The sequence below is a fragment of the Mandrillus leucophaeus genome, unplaced genomic scaffold, assembly GCF_000951045.1.
Source record: "Mandrillus leucophaeus isolate KB7577 unplaced genomic scaffold, Mleu.le_1.0 Scaffold681, whole genome shotgun sequence".
Lineage (NCBI taxonomy): Eukaryota > Metazoa > Chordata > Mammalia > Primates > Cercopithecidae > Mandrillus > Mandrillus leucophaeus.
The window spans coordinates 309247-325921 of NW_012107375.1; the positions used below are offsets into that span (position 1 = coordinate 309247).

General features: G+C 54.2%; 1 protein-coding gene across 6 annotated transcripts in view; it reads left to right on the top strand.

Moving 5' to 3' along the window:
* Positions 1-13707, top strand: part of ATP2B3 (ATPase, Ca++ transporting, plasma membrane 3) — a 47625-nt gene extending 33918 nt beyond the window's left edge. For 2 of the 6 annotated variants that reach the window (XM_012002241.1, XM_012002243.1), the window contains one exon: positions 10725-11945. In XM_012002241.1, coding sequence (XP_011857631.1) covers positions 10725-11045 — 321 coding nt within the window. In that variant the 3' untranslated portion in view covers positions 11046-11945. Of the gene's footprint in view, positions 1-172; positions 327-10724 lie in introns of all 6 variants that reach the window. The other 4 variants (XM_012002244.1, XM_012002239.1, XM_012002240.1 and 1 more) reach the window with 4 other exon arrangements.
* The last annotated feature ends 2968 nt before the right edge of the window (positions 13708-16675 follow it).

Here is a 16675-nt window from a genome sequence, read left to right on the forward strand (position 1 = left end):
CAGTCAGGGCCCTGTCCAAACATTGCCAGCTCCCAGTGAGCAGGGTGACCTGGTGAGGCTTTGCTGTCACCCTATGTGCCCAGTGGTGGCCCCTATCCTTGCCCAGCCCTCCCCTCCGCGATAGCCTGGACAACAGTGCAAGCCAAACTTTATCTCATTTTCTCTCCCACAGATGGAGGTAGTGAGTACCTTCAAGAGAAGCGGTTCAGTTCAGGGTGCTGTGCGCCGGCGGTCTTCGGTCCTCAGCCAGCTTCATGACGTAACCAATCTTTCTACCCCTACTCACGCAATTCTCTCTGCTGCCAATCCCACCAGTGCTGCTGGGAGTGAGTCTTGACTTCCCTTTTCTCTCATAAATGGCATCTCTGGGGAAGAATAAGCCTCCCCAGCTCGGCCTTCTCTCTTTTCCAGTCTTGCATTCCGCTCACCGTGGCTTTTCTGTTCTTTACTGCCCTGTCCAGTCCTTCCCGCCCAGACGGTGTCTCTCGAAAGCCATATTCTTTTATGAAACGTATTCAACCCATGGCACTTCCGGACCTCCGTTCTTTGCTTTGTTTGCTTTTTGGGTTTATGTTTAGTGCTCCTTGTGCCATTGGTTCTCTTTTCTTGAACTTGTCTGCCTTTGCCGATGGTTCTTCACGAACTTGGGCCACTTCTGGGGGTGTCTGGTGTCAGGCTGGGGCCTTGCTCAGTGTTTAGTGGTGCAACGTCAGGGCAGCACGCGGGCTCAGGGCCGCCTTTCCGGGGCTGGAGGGCTGGTGGGTGCCTTTCCCACACTGTTTGCCGCAGAAGAATCCAGCCCGCGTACCCAGGAACTGGAGCGGCGCTTCCAGCATCCTCCTTAAAGTGGTTTCCTAAGGATGCTGCTGTCGCCTGTCCCCAGGTGGGCTCAGTGCTGGCCAGTCACTACTGCACAGGTGGCGCCTGCCCTGTAGGCCTTGCCCCAAGCCACTGGGTGTTAGAGGTGTCCCCAGAACTGGCGCTCAGAGGCCGGGTATGTGGCCAGGTGTTCCTGAAGCGCCTTCACTCTTTCCAAACGAGCCTCAGGATCAGGCCTTAACCTGATCCTTAACCCACACGCTCTCCCCTCCTTCCTCTGAGAAGCTGAGAGAAACCACTTTTCTTCAAGACGTTGCCACAAAAAGTTCCTACCATGTTGGTCACAGTTTAAAGAGAACCCAGGGGCTATCCTAAGGAGGTAGAAACTTCCATAATTGCTCACATCTTTTTACAAAGACAAAGGGAAAGCCACTCTATTGCTGACCCCACCACCCCGATGGGAGAGAATGCAGGGAACCCAGTGGCTCCAGCCAGGCAGCCTGCTTTCTCCAACAAACTCAAGAGAGTTTATACACCAAATAGTAAACCTTCACGCGTGGGCCCAGAGCCCTTGTCAGGATGGTTCTGTGCTACCTCTTTCCTTTCCTTCTAGCAAGCCCCCGAAGCGCTCCCCTCTGCCAACATGAACACGCCACTCCCCTGCAGATGGGAGTCCTTAACCACGCCTTTTTCCATCACAGACTCTTCCAGCTTGATTTCTTTTCTTTTCCTGTCTTTTTTTTTTTTTTTAGGAACTGGTGAGAGGTCCCTGGTGGGGGTCACCCCTCCTCTTGAATAAGCTGTCGTTTTGGGCCACTCTGTCCTTTAAGGAAGGGAGGAGGGCCATCCTGTCCCCCTTGGGAACAGAGCACGTGTGCTCACACACACACGCGTGTGCGTGCACACACACACACACACACACACACACACACACACACTTCTTCTCCAAACCACAGGCCACGCACACCTCCAGCTTGCTCCACACTCATCATGGTGCCACCTACCCTGGTCACAAATATTGGCCAACACTGTGGCGGTTGGGCTGAAAAGCAGCCGGCGCCTCCAGTGCCCTAGACGTGGGCCCAGAGGGACCTCGCCGTCACTCCACCCAGAGAGGCCGACAGGAGGCTCTGCCAAGTCAGTTAAGGCCAAAAATGGTTCGTGGCCTCCCAGCACCTTCCTTCCTGGGAGCTGAGGGGCAACAAGGCGCATGGCTGTGCCTCAGCCTCCCTCCCCCTTGACTTCCTCCGTATGTCTCTTTGCCATCTCTCTCTGTGCTTCCTGTCTGTCTGTCCATCTGCCCATTTGTTGAGTTAAGGGGAAGGCAGCCACCACGGCCCCGCTCCATGAGTTCCTCAAGCCTTCTCCACAGCTCTGGCCTCATCCCACCCCAGGACCAGCTCCTTGTCCCTCTCCAGGTCCAGCCCAGCCTCAGTGGGGCCTGCTGTCTCTTCTCCCTCTGGATTCCTCCTACTTCCTCCCTGGGGCGGCCTCTTGCTCCTCTCTTCCTTGGCTCCTAGCACTTCTTTCCTGCCTTCATTCCGTGGCCATCTGTCCCCCTCCTCCCCACCTCCGGAGCCTGGCAGTGCCGGGTAAGTAGAGTGGGAGAGACGCCACCCCTCCTGCTGTTCATGAGCTATTCCATGGGGGCCCTAAGTGGCGGATAGCCAGAAGGAGAGCAGCTGTCCCTTGCACACTATGTGCTCCAGCAGAAGGTGGGTGGCAGGGCCCTCTGAAGAGGCCCATCCCAGCTGAACATCAGCATCCCAGAAAGGACTCTGCCGTGGAGGAAGATGCTGGCTGGGGACCTGGCAACACCAAGGACGTGCCCACTTCTGGAAGCCACCCGCCAGAACCACCTCCTGCCATCATCACAGTGCAGCAGATTGGTTTAGAACTCAGAACCCAACCCCCACTCCACGCTTCAAGGACCCCAAGCAATCACCAAGCCCAGCACCCTCATCCTAGAGATCAGGGCAAGGAGGTTGTCCCCAAGGGCCAGGACCTGCCCTGGGTCCCATAAGCAGCCAGGCCTGGCAGAGCGGGGACTAGCACCAGTGCCCACCCTCTACTTGGAACTTTCTGGTGGATGAGAGATACTCCGAAAGCTGCAACGGAGCTCCCCTAGACAAGAGGGCTGCCCCAACTAGGCCTGCAGGGGCGTCAAGTCACATGGTTTCCTAAGGCAAACCCACAGTTTCCCATCCTCTTTGCCTGCTCCAAGCCAGGCTGCCTTTCAGCCCACCAGGAGTCTGGGGCTTTTCTGGGCACTGGAGCTGCCTTCGTCCCAAGCCTTTACCAATGAGGACCTCAGGCCCTCCAGCGAGAAGGGCCAGGGGTTGGTACCATGACATCCCCTCACCCTGTGCCCCTGGGGCCAATGCAGGAAGTAGCAAGGGGGTGACTAGGAGGGGTCTAGAGATTCGGGATCGCTGGGGCTCAGTGCTCACACACTTGAGCCCTCCCCACCCTGTCTAACCTCCCATGCCTTTGCTGCTTCTGGACTCAGGAGTCCCAACACAGGCCCCGTCCCTCCTCTGCATGCATTGTCAGACTGTACCGGCCACAACTTCTGATCCCCAGCTCCAGGCAGCCTCCACTGCCCCTCCCCTGCCCAGTCTGGTGACTACCCCGCACCATGCCTCAACTACACACCCACACACCGAGGCCACAGTATCACTATCTCTATTGGGTATCCATATTCTGGAGAGCTGGCCAGGGATAGCTGGTTCAGTTACTCAGGTCTACCAAGGGTAGCAGGCCCAGGGGGCTACGTGTCTGCCCCTAGGAGGGACAGGAGGGTGCACGATCATTTGGAAAGTCCCCCCGAAGCCACTCGAGAGGACTTTTATGTCTGTTTTCCACTGGGACACACAGACACACCCCAGCCACGCATCCAAAGTCTATCCTTCCGGCAGCGCCAACACCAGGCCTGTGTGAGATGTTTACTATTGGAGTCGTTCCTGAGATGCCACCTGACCTGGCCCAGCAAAGGGCAGGGGTTGGGCAGCAGGCCATGAGTCTGGTCCCCTGTGGCCACCGGGGGTCCCTCAGGGCCATTTAGTTCTGGTTAATCATTAGCTGGAAACAGATCACAGCAGTTGCTTGGTTTTATTGGCTTTGGCAACATGAAAACCGTTTGGCCAAAGGGGCCGAACCGGGCCACATGAGTCCCAGGCTTTCCCTGGACGCTCCTTTCCAGGGCCCAGGGCGACATGCTCACCACACTCACAGCCCCATGGTGGAAGGAGTCTTGTTTTCTGGAGTTTGCATTCTCAGAAAGGTCATGTGCTTTGAGCCAAGCCTCCCTACCTGGTTTCTGGGAACGGTGTATTGGCATTTTTTTCTCAGATCTTTGACAGTCTGCACCCTGCCTCCATGCTGGAAGCAGTAGCAGCCCTCCCCCAAGAGCCCTGCCCTGCCCTAGGCTTTCCTGGAACCCTGGGCCCTACCACAGGGGAATGCCCTTCCAGGCAATTCCTAAAGTAGACACCAGAACGCAGCCTAGGGCAGCCCAGAACCCCTGGTCCAAGGCCCTCCCCATCAGGCACTCCGAGTGTGGACTCCCAAGCTGGGAGCCAGGGCCAGAGACCTCCCAAGTCTAATTGGAGGTCCCGCACCTGGATTCAGCCAGTACGGAGGCAAGGGCTCAGCTGGGCCCTCCTCCTGGGTCCTCTTTAGTCCGAGCACCCAACAGGCCTGGGACTCGCGCGCCCAGGTCAGTTGAGCAGCTCAGTGCTGATGTCAGGAGCACAGGCCTCGGCTCACACGGTCCTGGGCATGAGTGTGTACACAAGGTGGGAGGCAATTTTCATGAAACTTGCCAGCTGAAAGCAGTTCTGGCTTGCCAACACACACAGAACCATGTCTGTCATTTCCATTCTTTGGTTCGATTCCTTGGGGAAAGAGCCAGCTGTGGAGTTTGCATTTTCATTTTTCCTAATTCAAGCATGTCACATCCCCATGGGGGAGAAAGGGTCCTTCCCCTTGCCCTTCCCCCACACAGGGAAGTGAGACCGAAGTCATCTTCTCCTCAGTGTTCAGGCTGTCTGAGCTTGGTTTCTCATTGCCTGAGTTGACTGATGGTTCATATTGCCACAGGCTCTTGAGGACACCTTTGTCGCTTTGAAAGCAGGGTTGTTTTGGGCCTGGAAACCCTAAAGTTCTTGGCGAGAAGTTCCCCATGGGTCTCCCTGGCTGCTGTGTTCAGAATCCGCTCTAAATTCAAAGCTCAGATGCCTGGGGAGCTGACAGGTTCCTGCCTCCAATGGAAGGTTCTGGACCGGTGGTTGGTGCTGAGCAGTGGATAGGCAGGGAGGAAATCGACCAGAAGCATCGGAGCTCTGTGAACCGTAGTGACTGAGACTGAGCAGAGAGCACGGAGCCTCCCAGGCCAGCTGATGCCCAGCACAGAGGCAGCAGGATAGGGCTTGTTTCTGCTTGAGGAATTAGAAGGAAGAGTGAGAAGGTATCAGGCACAGCTTCTGTCGTTTCCGTTGTCACTGCGGGTCAGGAGCCTTTGCTTTGATTGATCTCTTTTCCTTTCCTTTTTCTACTCTTCTTGGTCCTTCGCTTGTCTCCCTGCTTCTGCGGCCCTTCTCCACCCTCATCCTCCTCCCCAGCCCTGCACTGCAAACTCCAGCACTTGAAGGCTAAGCAGGGGCATGTCTCCCCATGTCCCCATGCACATGGCGGGCACCTCCACTCCAGCTGGCTGGCAGTGGCATCGCAAATGGCACTCCATACCTGCACCCCTTCTGCTTTGGCTCAGTGTGGCCAGGGATGGGCCTTGTCAGTCTGCAGAGTCACCAGCCCTGTGTAAGGCTCAGAACTGCTCATCCACGCAGGTCAGGAGCCCAGGCCAAGCCCACAGCACCCAGCGTGTCTCCTCTGGGCAGCTGGTAACAAACTGCCAGGGACAGCCTCTCTAAGGATGCGTACTTGAGCTAAGTTCAGAGGAAAGAGAAAGGCCAGCCAGGCAGCAGAAAGGGCAGGGGTCATGGCTCCGGGGAGCCCCTGCGTGGGGCGTTCAGAAACAGCTCCAGCCAGCTGGGCATCGCAAAGTGGGCAAAGAGCCATGGTGATGGCCGAAGCCAGCACAGGAGACTGATGCCAGGCCGTGTGGGCCCCAGACATTCAGCCTCGTCCACTGAGCCCCTGCTGGGTGCAGTGAGCCAGACAGACAGACCCCTGCCCCAGGGAGATACCTTCCAGTGAAAGGCGGATGGAGGGGGCACTTGAAGGAAGGAGCAGAAGTGGGCACCGTGCTGCTGGGGGAGACAAGAGTGAGGGGAGCCTTCCCGGTGTGGGGTGTGGCCGGAGCAAAGGCCCCCAGGTGGGATGTGCTGAAGGCTGAGGGGTAAAAGAGGGCAGAGTGAGAGAGACCGGGGCAGGCTCTGAGGGCCACAGCCAGTGGAGGGCTTGTAGCCGGGGAGACCAAGACACGCTCTGGTTTTTGGGCTGCCATGCTAAGGGCATGGAGGGGTGGGGACGAAGGGCAGGTTCTGGATGGCGTTTGAAGGAAGCCACGGGGCTGGAGCCAGGGGGTTGGGCCTGCTAAGTTTGAGACCCAGCTTAGACGCCTAAGTCTGGAGCCGGAGCCGGAGCCGAGAGGCTGTTAGCCGGCAGATGGAATGGAAGGCCAAGGACCAGAAGAGAGTACCTAGACCCAGAGGAAAGGCCCTCGGGTGTCAGGGATGGAAGAGGAGGAGGGGCTGGAGCAGTGTCGGACAGCGCTGGGGGACTATGAGGAGTAAAGGACTGTGGCCTCTCAGGGTCATCAGCCACGATGGGGAACAGAGACGTGTGGCAGAGGGAGACAGCAGGAGGACACAAGGAGGTGGGCACACATAGTGGGGAGCCACCTCGCCTCCCCCGGATGAGATGGGGAACCCCCAGCCCAACCTGACCCTCCTAGGGGCATCTCTCCCTGAAGAATGCTTTCTTTTCCTTTCTTTTTAAATTGTCCTACAGTGAAACGGGCTTTTTGGGGTACAGTTCAATGAATTTCCACACAGTCAGGACGCGGGCCACTTCCATTGCCTACTGGAAGGTTTGGAGCCAGATGGGGGACCAAGAGTCTGACTCGGCAGCCAGATAGAGCTCAGAAACTCCACCTGGAGAAGGGACAGGAAGGATAGAGGGCTTTGCTGGTGGGGGTTGCGGTCCCAAGGGGACCCCAGGACCCCAGGCAGGACATAGCAGCAGCAATGGAGGTGGGGAGAGGCTCAGATGTGGAAGATGCTTTTGAGTTAGGGTAGGGCCCACAGGACATGCGGATGTCTGGTGCATAGGGTCAGGGCGTCAAAGCGCCTCTGAGGTTTGGCCAGAGCCCTGCACTGGGAAGGCTGCTGGTGGGCAGAGTTCAGCTGGAGCACTGATAAGAGTCCTCCCTGGGCCTCCTGCAATTTGAGAGGCCCCTTAGGCGTCGAAGGGGGGACACCTGGGAGGCAGCCAGGGCAGAAGTCTGGCAGTCCAGGAAAAGGTGGACGTGGTGCAGCTGGTATCTGCAGTATTTACGGTGACCTGATGGTCTATAAACAGCATTGACAGCCTTGGGGGCCATGAGATTCCTTTGGGAGTAGTAGAGGGGGGCGCGTCCTGGGTTGGGAGTAGAGCAGGAGGTGGTGCAGGAGCCTGAAATGAGGACAGAGTGAACCCAGGCTGGTGGAAGGAGGGCATCCTCGAGCACCCAGGTAGGAGTGCAGCCCTCTGGGATGGGCCTGTCTTAGAAATGTTTGCTGCTTTCCATTGAATCAATCTCCCGGGAATTGACTGCATCCTTCAGTGTTGGGTGGGCTGAAAACACCCTACCCTAAGACCAACACCAAAACATTGTTTAATGGCCCAGGATTAGAATGCAGGGAAAATAGAGCCTGGAGAAAGCTGACTCACTGTCAGCTGTAACAGACTCACCAGGACTCCAGCCAAGCTTAGCACCCCCGAACAGCAGAATGTTGAGGGGCAGCCCTTCCATCCTGCAGTGGTTCACTCAGTCACTTGTGCATTCCCCAAGTGTCTGCTGAGCAGCTGCTCTGGGCCAGGTTCTGGTGTTAAGCCACAGACAAGGCAGATGCCATCCGGGAGGGGCACGCTGGAGCAGCTGGTGGGACTGGAGTAGCAGTAGCAGCAGAAGCCCAGCCTGGAAGGAAGGACTGGTTCCATGGCCTGGCTGCCCTTTGTGGAGGTCTTTGGAGTTGAGCCAGGTGCTGTGAGACCTGTGCATAGGTTTGAGCAGGGGCCTGGCCTGATCACACACCCCAGGTCTGAATGAGGCCACCAGCTCAGTGAGGAGAAGGGTGTGGCCAAGGTCACCTGGTGTACTGCCAGCAATCTCACCCCGCACAGCCCTGGGGTCAAGGCCTGCAGCATTGTGTCCTTTTTGTGACTTGACGGGCATGGGCAACAGCTGGAGTAGGCGATGTCCCAGGCAGCTTCCATACCACAATCCTGTACCAGAAAAGGCCTAAATAATGAGGCAACATCTGCATTGGCTACAAAAGGTGAATTCTGTTTCTTTTCATTAAAAATGTCAAATTATTCTCAATTTCTGTGTTACCCCTAATTCAGAAACCAGTCTGGAGATAAAGGCCTGAGTGAGAATAGCTGACCATCTGCCGTCTGGCAGATGTGACTTTCCCGAATCCAGAGAAAATCCTAACCAGATTTCAGATAGGGTGCTAGAAAATTCCAATGTGGAGCTTTTTGGCTCACTTTTATTATTATTATTATTTTAAATAGGAACAGGGAGTATCACTCTGTTCCTCAGGTTGGTCTCGAACACCTGGTCTCAAGCGATCAGCCCACCTCAGCCTCCCAAAGTGCTGGAATTACAGCCGTGGACCACCAAACCTGGCCCTGGCTCACTTTTTGCGCTGGAGAGGTGATGAGGTTGGCATCATTTCAACTGTTCAGGAGCACTGTGCTTTGCCTAGCTGAGCCCCTGCAGGGCTGAAAGAAAGTCACTGAAAAAAGGTGATTCATTGTCTAAACTAGGGGGCGGTTAACTTTTCCTATACAGAGCCAGAGAGGAAATATTTTTAGCTTTCCAGGCCTGGTCCCTGCTGCCGTGACACAACTGTGCCCTTAAACCAGTAAAACTTTATTAACCAAAACTAGCAGAGAGCTGGGGTTAGCCCTTGAGTAAGCCCTGACACCTTGTCTAAATCCAGAAAACCAAATCCTAAATAGAACCTTGGCCCCGGAAATGCTTCAGAACTCCTAATGTGTCCACCTGCTCACATAGGGAGGGGTGGACAGGTGTTGGATGAACCCCAGGGTCTGCCTGGAAGCTCAGCGCTCTGTCTGCTGCCCCCTATAGGGACGGCAGTACAAGGTGGGCCAGCTACCACTGGCGGCTGTGCTGACGCTGGCCTGTGCGAGGCCAGGCAGAAGTCTCCCCATCAACTCCTGGCTTCTAGAAGCAGGAAGGAGCCCAGGCTGAGGGGCCAGGGAGCAAAGAGAGGCAGCAAGGACTTGAGTGCGTGAGGCAAGGTGGAGAAGCTAGAGGAGGGAAGAGCTCATTCTTGGAGCAGTGCCCTGCTGGAGGGTCAGGGGGCTTCAGAGGTGCCATGAGCTCAGTTGGGGGCAGAGGGCCACTGTGCTGGGGGAGTCTGGGGCACAGCGGGAGCTCTTTCCTGCAGGGAGTTCTGCTGATCTGAGGTCTGCTAACTCCTGTGGGGAGGGACCGCCAGGGAACAACACAGAGCGAAGCCCGGGGGGGCGGTGGAGACGCAAGTTTCGGAATGTCTGACTGGAAGATGGAGGAGGAGACCGGAGAGAGGACGGGGGAGTGAGGCCAGAGGAGCAGGGGCACCACATTGAACCAGACCCAGTCGGACTCGGGGGCTATGAGGAGGCCACAGGGGCATCTGAGCAGAGACAGGCTTTAGTGGGTGCAAATCAAGAGTGTGGCCATTTTTGTCTCAAATACCACCAGCTGGGGACTGCTGGGCTCTCTGGCCTGGAGCTCTGAGTACAGGCCTGGGCCACAGTTCCTGGTTATAGCCAGATGGGCCCCAGCACGGTGGCCAGGGCGGAGAGATATGGACAGAGAGGAGGAGGGACAGAGCCAAGCCAGAGCTCTGGGGCACGCAGGGACAGAAGAGAGGGCAGTGGAGGAGACGGGGCCAGAGCAGCTGGTGAGGTGGAAGAGGGCCAGGCAGGGGCAATGTCAGGAAGCCATGAGAAGTTTCCAGAAAGAGGGATGATCATCTGTGTTGGGTGCCCTGAGGGATCAAATAAGACGAAGATGCAGAAGTGGACAGCGCAGTTAGCTGCAGGGGGACTCTGGGCATGGCAGGTCCCGGCTCCAGCCATGGGAGCTGGGGGATGGAGGGAGACCCATGCGAGAAAGACCGGCAGTGCCCATAGGCTGGGAACTTGCTTATATCAGCAGGTACTTCCGACTTTCTGGTAAGATCGAGAAGAGAGCCCACTCACCAGCATTCTCTCCTTTTCTACCAAATTGGAATTCAGATTGGGCAGAGACCGTGGAGGTCACCGAAGCCAGTCGTCCCCCCGGGACAGGGAATTGGGAGGTCGCAGCCACGAGCCTAGTGCAGCACTCTGGAGTTCCAGAATACCTGCGCAGCTCAGCCTAGAGAAAGACACTGCCATCTTTTCCTGCATGCAGATCGGTTGACGAGACCAAGGCCCACACCTGAAAACCCTTTCCAAAGGCAGGCAGAGCCACCCCATTCCGTAGTAGCCCTCCAACAAATGGGTGGACATTTCTCATGCCATGACCCCCAGCCATTGATGTGGGTGGAACTTACCAGCACCAGCTGGCCACTGACTGTCTCCTTCCTTCTTTCCTACCTTCCTTCCACCTTTCCTTTCCTTTCCCTTCCTTTTCTCCCTCCCTGCTCCCACGTCGGGCCCTGTCCCTCCATCTCCCACTCCAGATCCGGGTGGTGAAAGCGTTCCGTAGCTCACTCTATGAAGGCCTGGAGAAACCAGAATCCAAGACCTCCATTCACAACTTCATGGCCACGCCCGAGTTTCTGATCAATGACTACACCCACAACATCCCGCTCATCGACGACACGGACGTGGACGAGAACGAGGAGCGCCTCCGGGCCCCCCAGCCCCCATCCCCCAACCAGAACAACAACGCCATAGACAGCGGCATCTACCTGACCACGCATGTCACCAAGTCAGCTACCTCTTCAGTGTTTTCCTCCAGTCCCGGGAGCCCGCTCCACAGCGTGGAGACATCCCTCTAACAAGAACTTGTCTCAGCACATGCGCACACGCACACTCGGACTCACACGAAGTCACATGCACACATGCACGCACACACACATATAGGGACCTGGACACCTGCAAAACGGGGGAACAACTAAGGTGGCTGAAGACCTTTCTGGCAGGGCATTTGCAAGAAGCCAAATCCATTCAACAAGGGTGCAGCCTGCCACAGGCTCCTCATCCGGACTGAGGAAGACGAGGACGGGGAGGAGGAAAAGGAGGAAGATGAGGACAAAAAGGGGGAGGAGAAGGTTCTTCGTCCAAAGGAGGAAGGAGAAGAAGTAGAAAGTGTGAAGAGCTGAGTTCCCCACCATTTTTTCTATTGATGCTTCTTTTTTAACGAACTACAGTTTCACCGCGTGTTTGCTTTTGGGCTGTGCAGTGGGCAGGGGGCTGCTTTGGGTTTATTGGGAGCTTTTGTTGCACCCATGAAGGAGCAATCAGGTCAGCATATTCATGCAAAAAAAAAAAAAAGTTGAGTGCTCTGCAGGGCTGTGAAGGGTGCCACCTGAGGGAGCCGCCTGTAAGCGGCCCTGCAGCCACAAAGCAATCCGCCCCCAGCAAAAACTAGGCACATCTGCAGTGTGCATGTGTGTGCATGTGTGCACATATATGTGTGTGGATCTGTACACATGCACATATATATGGCCAGAAGCATATTTCAATAAGGAACTATTTACTGGCATGATATTTGCATTCCTCTTTTCAGGCATTTTCATTTGGAAATTTCATTATTGAATGTAGCAAGGGTTTTTTTTTGCTGTTGTTGTTTTTTGTTTTGTTTTGTTTTGTTTTGTTTTCGGGGAACTAGACTGCAAGAATAGCTTTCTGGTCAATCCATTTTTGTCCCTCATCTCCCTGCCCCCACCCTTCGTTCCTGCCCTCTGCCTGGTCCTATTGAGATTCCCAAGAAGGCGGAGAGGGGACACTCCAGGTCTGGAGCAGGTATAATTGGAGCATTTGCACTGAGACCCCTGCCAGAGAGGAGAAAACCCTTTCAATTGAAATTTTAATCTAAAAGGAAAAAAACAAAATATTGATGAGAAGGAGTCCTCCAGTTAGTGAAACGGGAGTTTCGTTTTCAGCTTTCTTTGGTTTCTGTTGCAATTCCACATCCTTCATCCTGGCCACGCCCCCAACTTCAAGAGCATGAAGGGCTCTTGGAGTTGTGGGTCCTGCCAGAGTCCAGGGAGCAGCCCCAGCTGAGCACAGGTCCGAGGGGGCGGGGGCAGGACCAAGAGCTCTAAAGAAGCCAATGGAGGGAGAGGGAGCATCAGAAGCCCGGAGGAGCTGGCGGTGGGAGAATGACGGCAGGGAGGCAGCCACAGTTCAGACCCTGTCCCCTCAGCACCTGGATGGACTCCCACTGTTTGCTTTGGCAAATGCCGAGGAGTCCTCAGTAGACCACCTCAATGTCTGCTGCGACACCAGAGATGCCATCACCAAAGCACTCTTCCCACCCTAGTCTTTGTGTCCAGAGGCCAAGCTTAAGCCATGAAGGCATGGATTTGTGGCTGAGCACCAGGTACTGAGGGGAGCCTGTCCTGGCAGTGTGGGCACCTGGTGGCCAAGCCTCAGTTTCCCCCAAATGAGCAGAGGGGATAAAGAGGGGCCTGACTTTTGCCACCCTCCTGAGGAAGCCCCTAGGTCCACACAGTGATGCCATGGGGGACCCTTGCCTTCTGCACTTGCAGGTGTCACATTTTGCAGGGAGGTGGTTGGGCCTGGGGCTCAGCCGCTGGGAGACAGTTGGGACCTGAGGGACAGAGGATCGGAATGGAAGCCACCAATGTGGACTGGCACCCTCGGGAGGCTTGTCACACCTCCACTGGCATCCACACAAACCAAACAGGAGCAGGCACCATCCCCACTATTACCATTAATGCCATGTCACCCCTCAGCAGGAGTAGTCAAATCTCGGGCAAAAGAATTTTGGCTAGAAAAGAAAATCCCACTTTAAAATGCCAGCTGCAGATAACTCAAAGCCATCCCTTTTTTCTAAAGGGCACATTGAGAATGTTACCCATTTGTAAACTGTTCCCTGATGTCCTTGTTTAGACGATAATAAGAAAAAGGGCAACTCCATTTGTTGAGGGTCTTTGTGTTCTTCAACGAGAAATCAAATTTGAGACATTGACATTGCGGAAGATGAGCTGCGTGCTGCTGCAATCACCGGCTTCTTCTCACTCTGTCGTAGACACACCGATAGGACCAATGGCCAATAGATATTAAAAGCAAACCCTCACTGCTGCTGTATAAAGTTGCCTCATGTAAATGTCGATCGTTTAGTCCCTAGGTCACCTTTGTGCTGTGGTGTGCAGTTCAGAAACGGGGCACCGTGACCTGGAATGTTTTGCTCTTATTTTTGCAGTCTTCAGGCGGGGGGCCCTGTCTCACTGGGAAGCCCCTCTTTATAAAGCATTATATTACCTGGAATGGCTTGGTCAACTGTGTTCAGTTCATAAATATGTTTTACATTTTTATCTGCCTGTTACAAAGATGAACAAAAAAAACTTAATGAGAAAGATCACAGATGCATAATAATTTAAAGTCTGTAGTTGAATTTCCTAACTTAAAGAATAGACCAAAATTTCTGTGTATAAAAAAAATGAAAGGCTCCTTACATCCTGGTCTGGGTAATGTGTGTGATTTATTATTTGGTGAATTAACGTGCGGAACAAAACAAAGGTGCCTTCATGCCGCTTTAACAGAGCTGGAGAAGCCACGGGCAGGAGGGGGTTTCCCCTGGGTGTGCAGCAGCCTGGCCGGATGTGTAAGCAGAAGAGGAACTAATGCTGGGATGTCAGGCCCCGTGGGGAGGGGCTCCAGCTGCTGCAGGAGCCATGGCTGCCTTCACTTGAAAGGGCCTGTAGTACATGGCCCAGTGGCTCAGGCCTGTAATCCCAGCGCTTTGGGAAGCCGAGGCGGGAGGATCCCTTGGGCCTAGGAATTTGAGGCTCCCTGACACACATGCACACTCCTCACTTCTTTTATTGTGGTAAAACACAGATCACAAGCACATTCACGGTGCTGTGCAGCCATCACCACCATCCAGCCGCGGAACTTGTTCATCTTCCCAAACTGAAGCTCTGGCCCCGTTCAACCCCAACTCCCCACCCCCCAGCCCCTGGCACCCACCCTTCTACTTTCTGTCTCTATGGATTTGACCACTCTAGGCCCCTCATACCCTCATAGAAGTGGAATCCTACAGTATTTGCCCTTCTGTGACTAGCATGATGTCCTCAAGGGTCACCCATGTTGAAGCATGTGTCAGAATTTCCTTTTTAAGGGGAATCATACTCCATTGTCTGGATATGCTGCATTTTGTTTATGCCATCAGCCATCCATGGACATTTAGGTTGCTTCCACATTTCAGCTCCTGTGGATCATGCTGCAGTGAACATGGGCATGCAAACTGCCCTTCCAGACCCTGCCTTCCATTCCTTTGGGCCTATACCCAGCAGTGGAATTACTGGATCCTATCGGGACTGTAGGTTGAACCTTTTGAGAAACCGCCATTTTCCATTCTCATCAGCAGCGCAGCAGGGTTCCAATCACAGACGCCTTTGCTAATCCAAAGCCACAGGAAGAAAGCCCGCCATTTCACTCATTCTCTTAATCCACATGCTGCATCCCTAAACACCTGTGCCTGTGCACGCCCATGCTCCATGGTCCCACTCCTGCTTGAGCCCGGAAGAGCCAGGACTTGCCAGTGACCACCCTGGCGATGGCGCTAAGACCACACTCCCCTCACTTCATTGGATTTCTCTTTCCCTTTTCGACTTGGCAGCATCGGAAGACGCATTTTCCAGGAAGGCTGCCAAGAGAGGAGAAAAATGGCTTCAAAGTCATTCAAAGCGTCAGAGTCCGTGCTTCTAAAACCAGCGAAAAGACCAATGGGGCCAGGCGCAGTGGCTCACGCCTGTAATCCCAGCATTTTGAGAGGCCAAGGCAGGGGATCACTTGAGGTCAGGAGCTCGAGACCAGCCTGGCCAAAATGATGAAACCCTCTCTCTACTAAAAATACAAAAATTAGCCTGGCATGGTGGTGCACGCCTGTAATCCCAGCTACTTGGGAGGCTGAGGCAGAAGAATCGCTTGAACCCAAGAGGTGGAGGTTGCAGTGAGCTGAGATCATGCCACTGCACTCCAGCCTGAGTGACAGAGTGAGATTCTGTCTCAAAAAAAAAAAGAAAGAAAGAAGAAAAGAAAAAAGAAAAGAAAAGAAGACAAATTGAAAACAGCAGGCAGAAGAATCGCACCATGCCCTTGCTGCATTGGTGTCCAAGTGCATCCTGAACCATAAGGATGAGTAAGTCCAGATTGAGCCAAAGTCCACACCAAGACAGCTGGCGCTTCATGGAGAGATATCATGCTACCCTAAAAGAATCGCAAATTTGTGTCTGTGAATCCCCTGTCCACAAGCTTCTGCTTCGGATATGACACAGGTGCCACGGGGGAAAATTGGTACTCAGTGAAACAGCTGAGTCCTGGGAGTAAAGGCTTGTGCAGGGGTCTCGGGGAGGCCCGTGTGTGTGGCCCGTGGCTGCTCACAACAACAGAAACTTCTCTCACAGTTCTGAAGGCCAAAAGTCCAAAATCAAGGCATGGGCAGGCCATGCTCCCTCTGAAGGCTCCAGGGCAGAATCTGTTCCAGGACCTCCTCTTAGCTTTGGGCATTGCCAGCCGTCCTCGGAATTCCTGGGCTTGTAGATGCTTCACTCCAACCTCTGCCTCTGCTGTAGTGTGGCTTTTCTCCCGTGTCTGTCTCTCCTCCTTTTTTCTTATGGCTTTTTTTTCTCACCCACAGCACAGTTCAATGCATGTGGGAGGCTGTGTTAGGCTCCAGAAGAAATATAGGCACGGAGGCCGTTTCCGGCTTGCAATTCTGTCACCTCCAAGTCCTTTCTTTCTGGAAGTTCAGATAAGAAAATAGATGGTGTTTACACCTTTGCCCTTAGGTGCTTACAGTGACACCTCTACAGTCCCCTGGACTTCCAGAGATGAACATGAAGCACATGATCCTATCTAGAATTGGTGGACACTAACTTTCCCCAACACAATGACTGCCTGTTATTTCAAGCAACTACTATGTTCTTTATTGGTTTTACATTTTAACATACCAGGCCAGGCATGGTGGCTCACACCTGTAATCCCAGCACTTTAGGAGGCCAAGGTTAGAGGATCACTTGAGTCCAGGAGTTTGAGACCAGCCTGGGCAACATAGCAAGGCCTCATCTCTACCAAAAGTAAAAATAAAATTTAAAAAATAGCCAGGCATGGTGGTGCACACCTATAGTCCCAGCTACTCAGGAGGCTGAGGTGGGAGGATCGAATGAGCCCAGGAGGTCAAGGCTGTAGTGAGTCATGATTGCAAAAGAAAAGAAAAGAAAAGAAAACAAAAGAAAGAAGAGGGGAGGGAGGGAGGGAAGGAGAAAGGAAGAAAGGGAGGGAGGGAGGGAAGGAAGGAAGGAAGGAGAAAAGAAAAAAGAAGAGAAAAAAGAAAGGAAAAGAAAAGAAAAGAAAAAAGAAAAGAGAGGTGAATCAATTAGCCCAAGATACACGGGTGACGGAACCAGCCTTCACGGCCAAGCGGTCTAACTCCAGA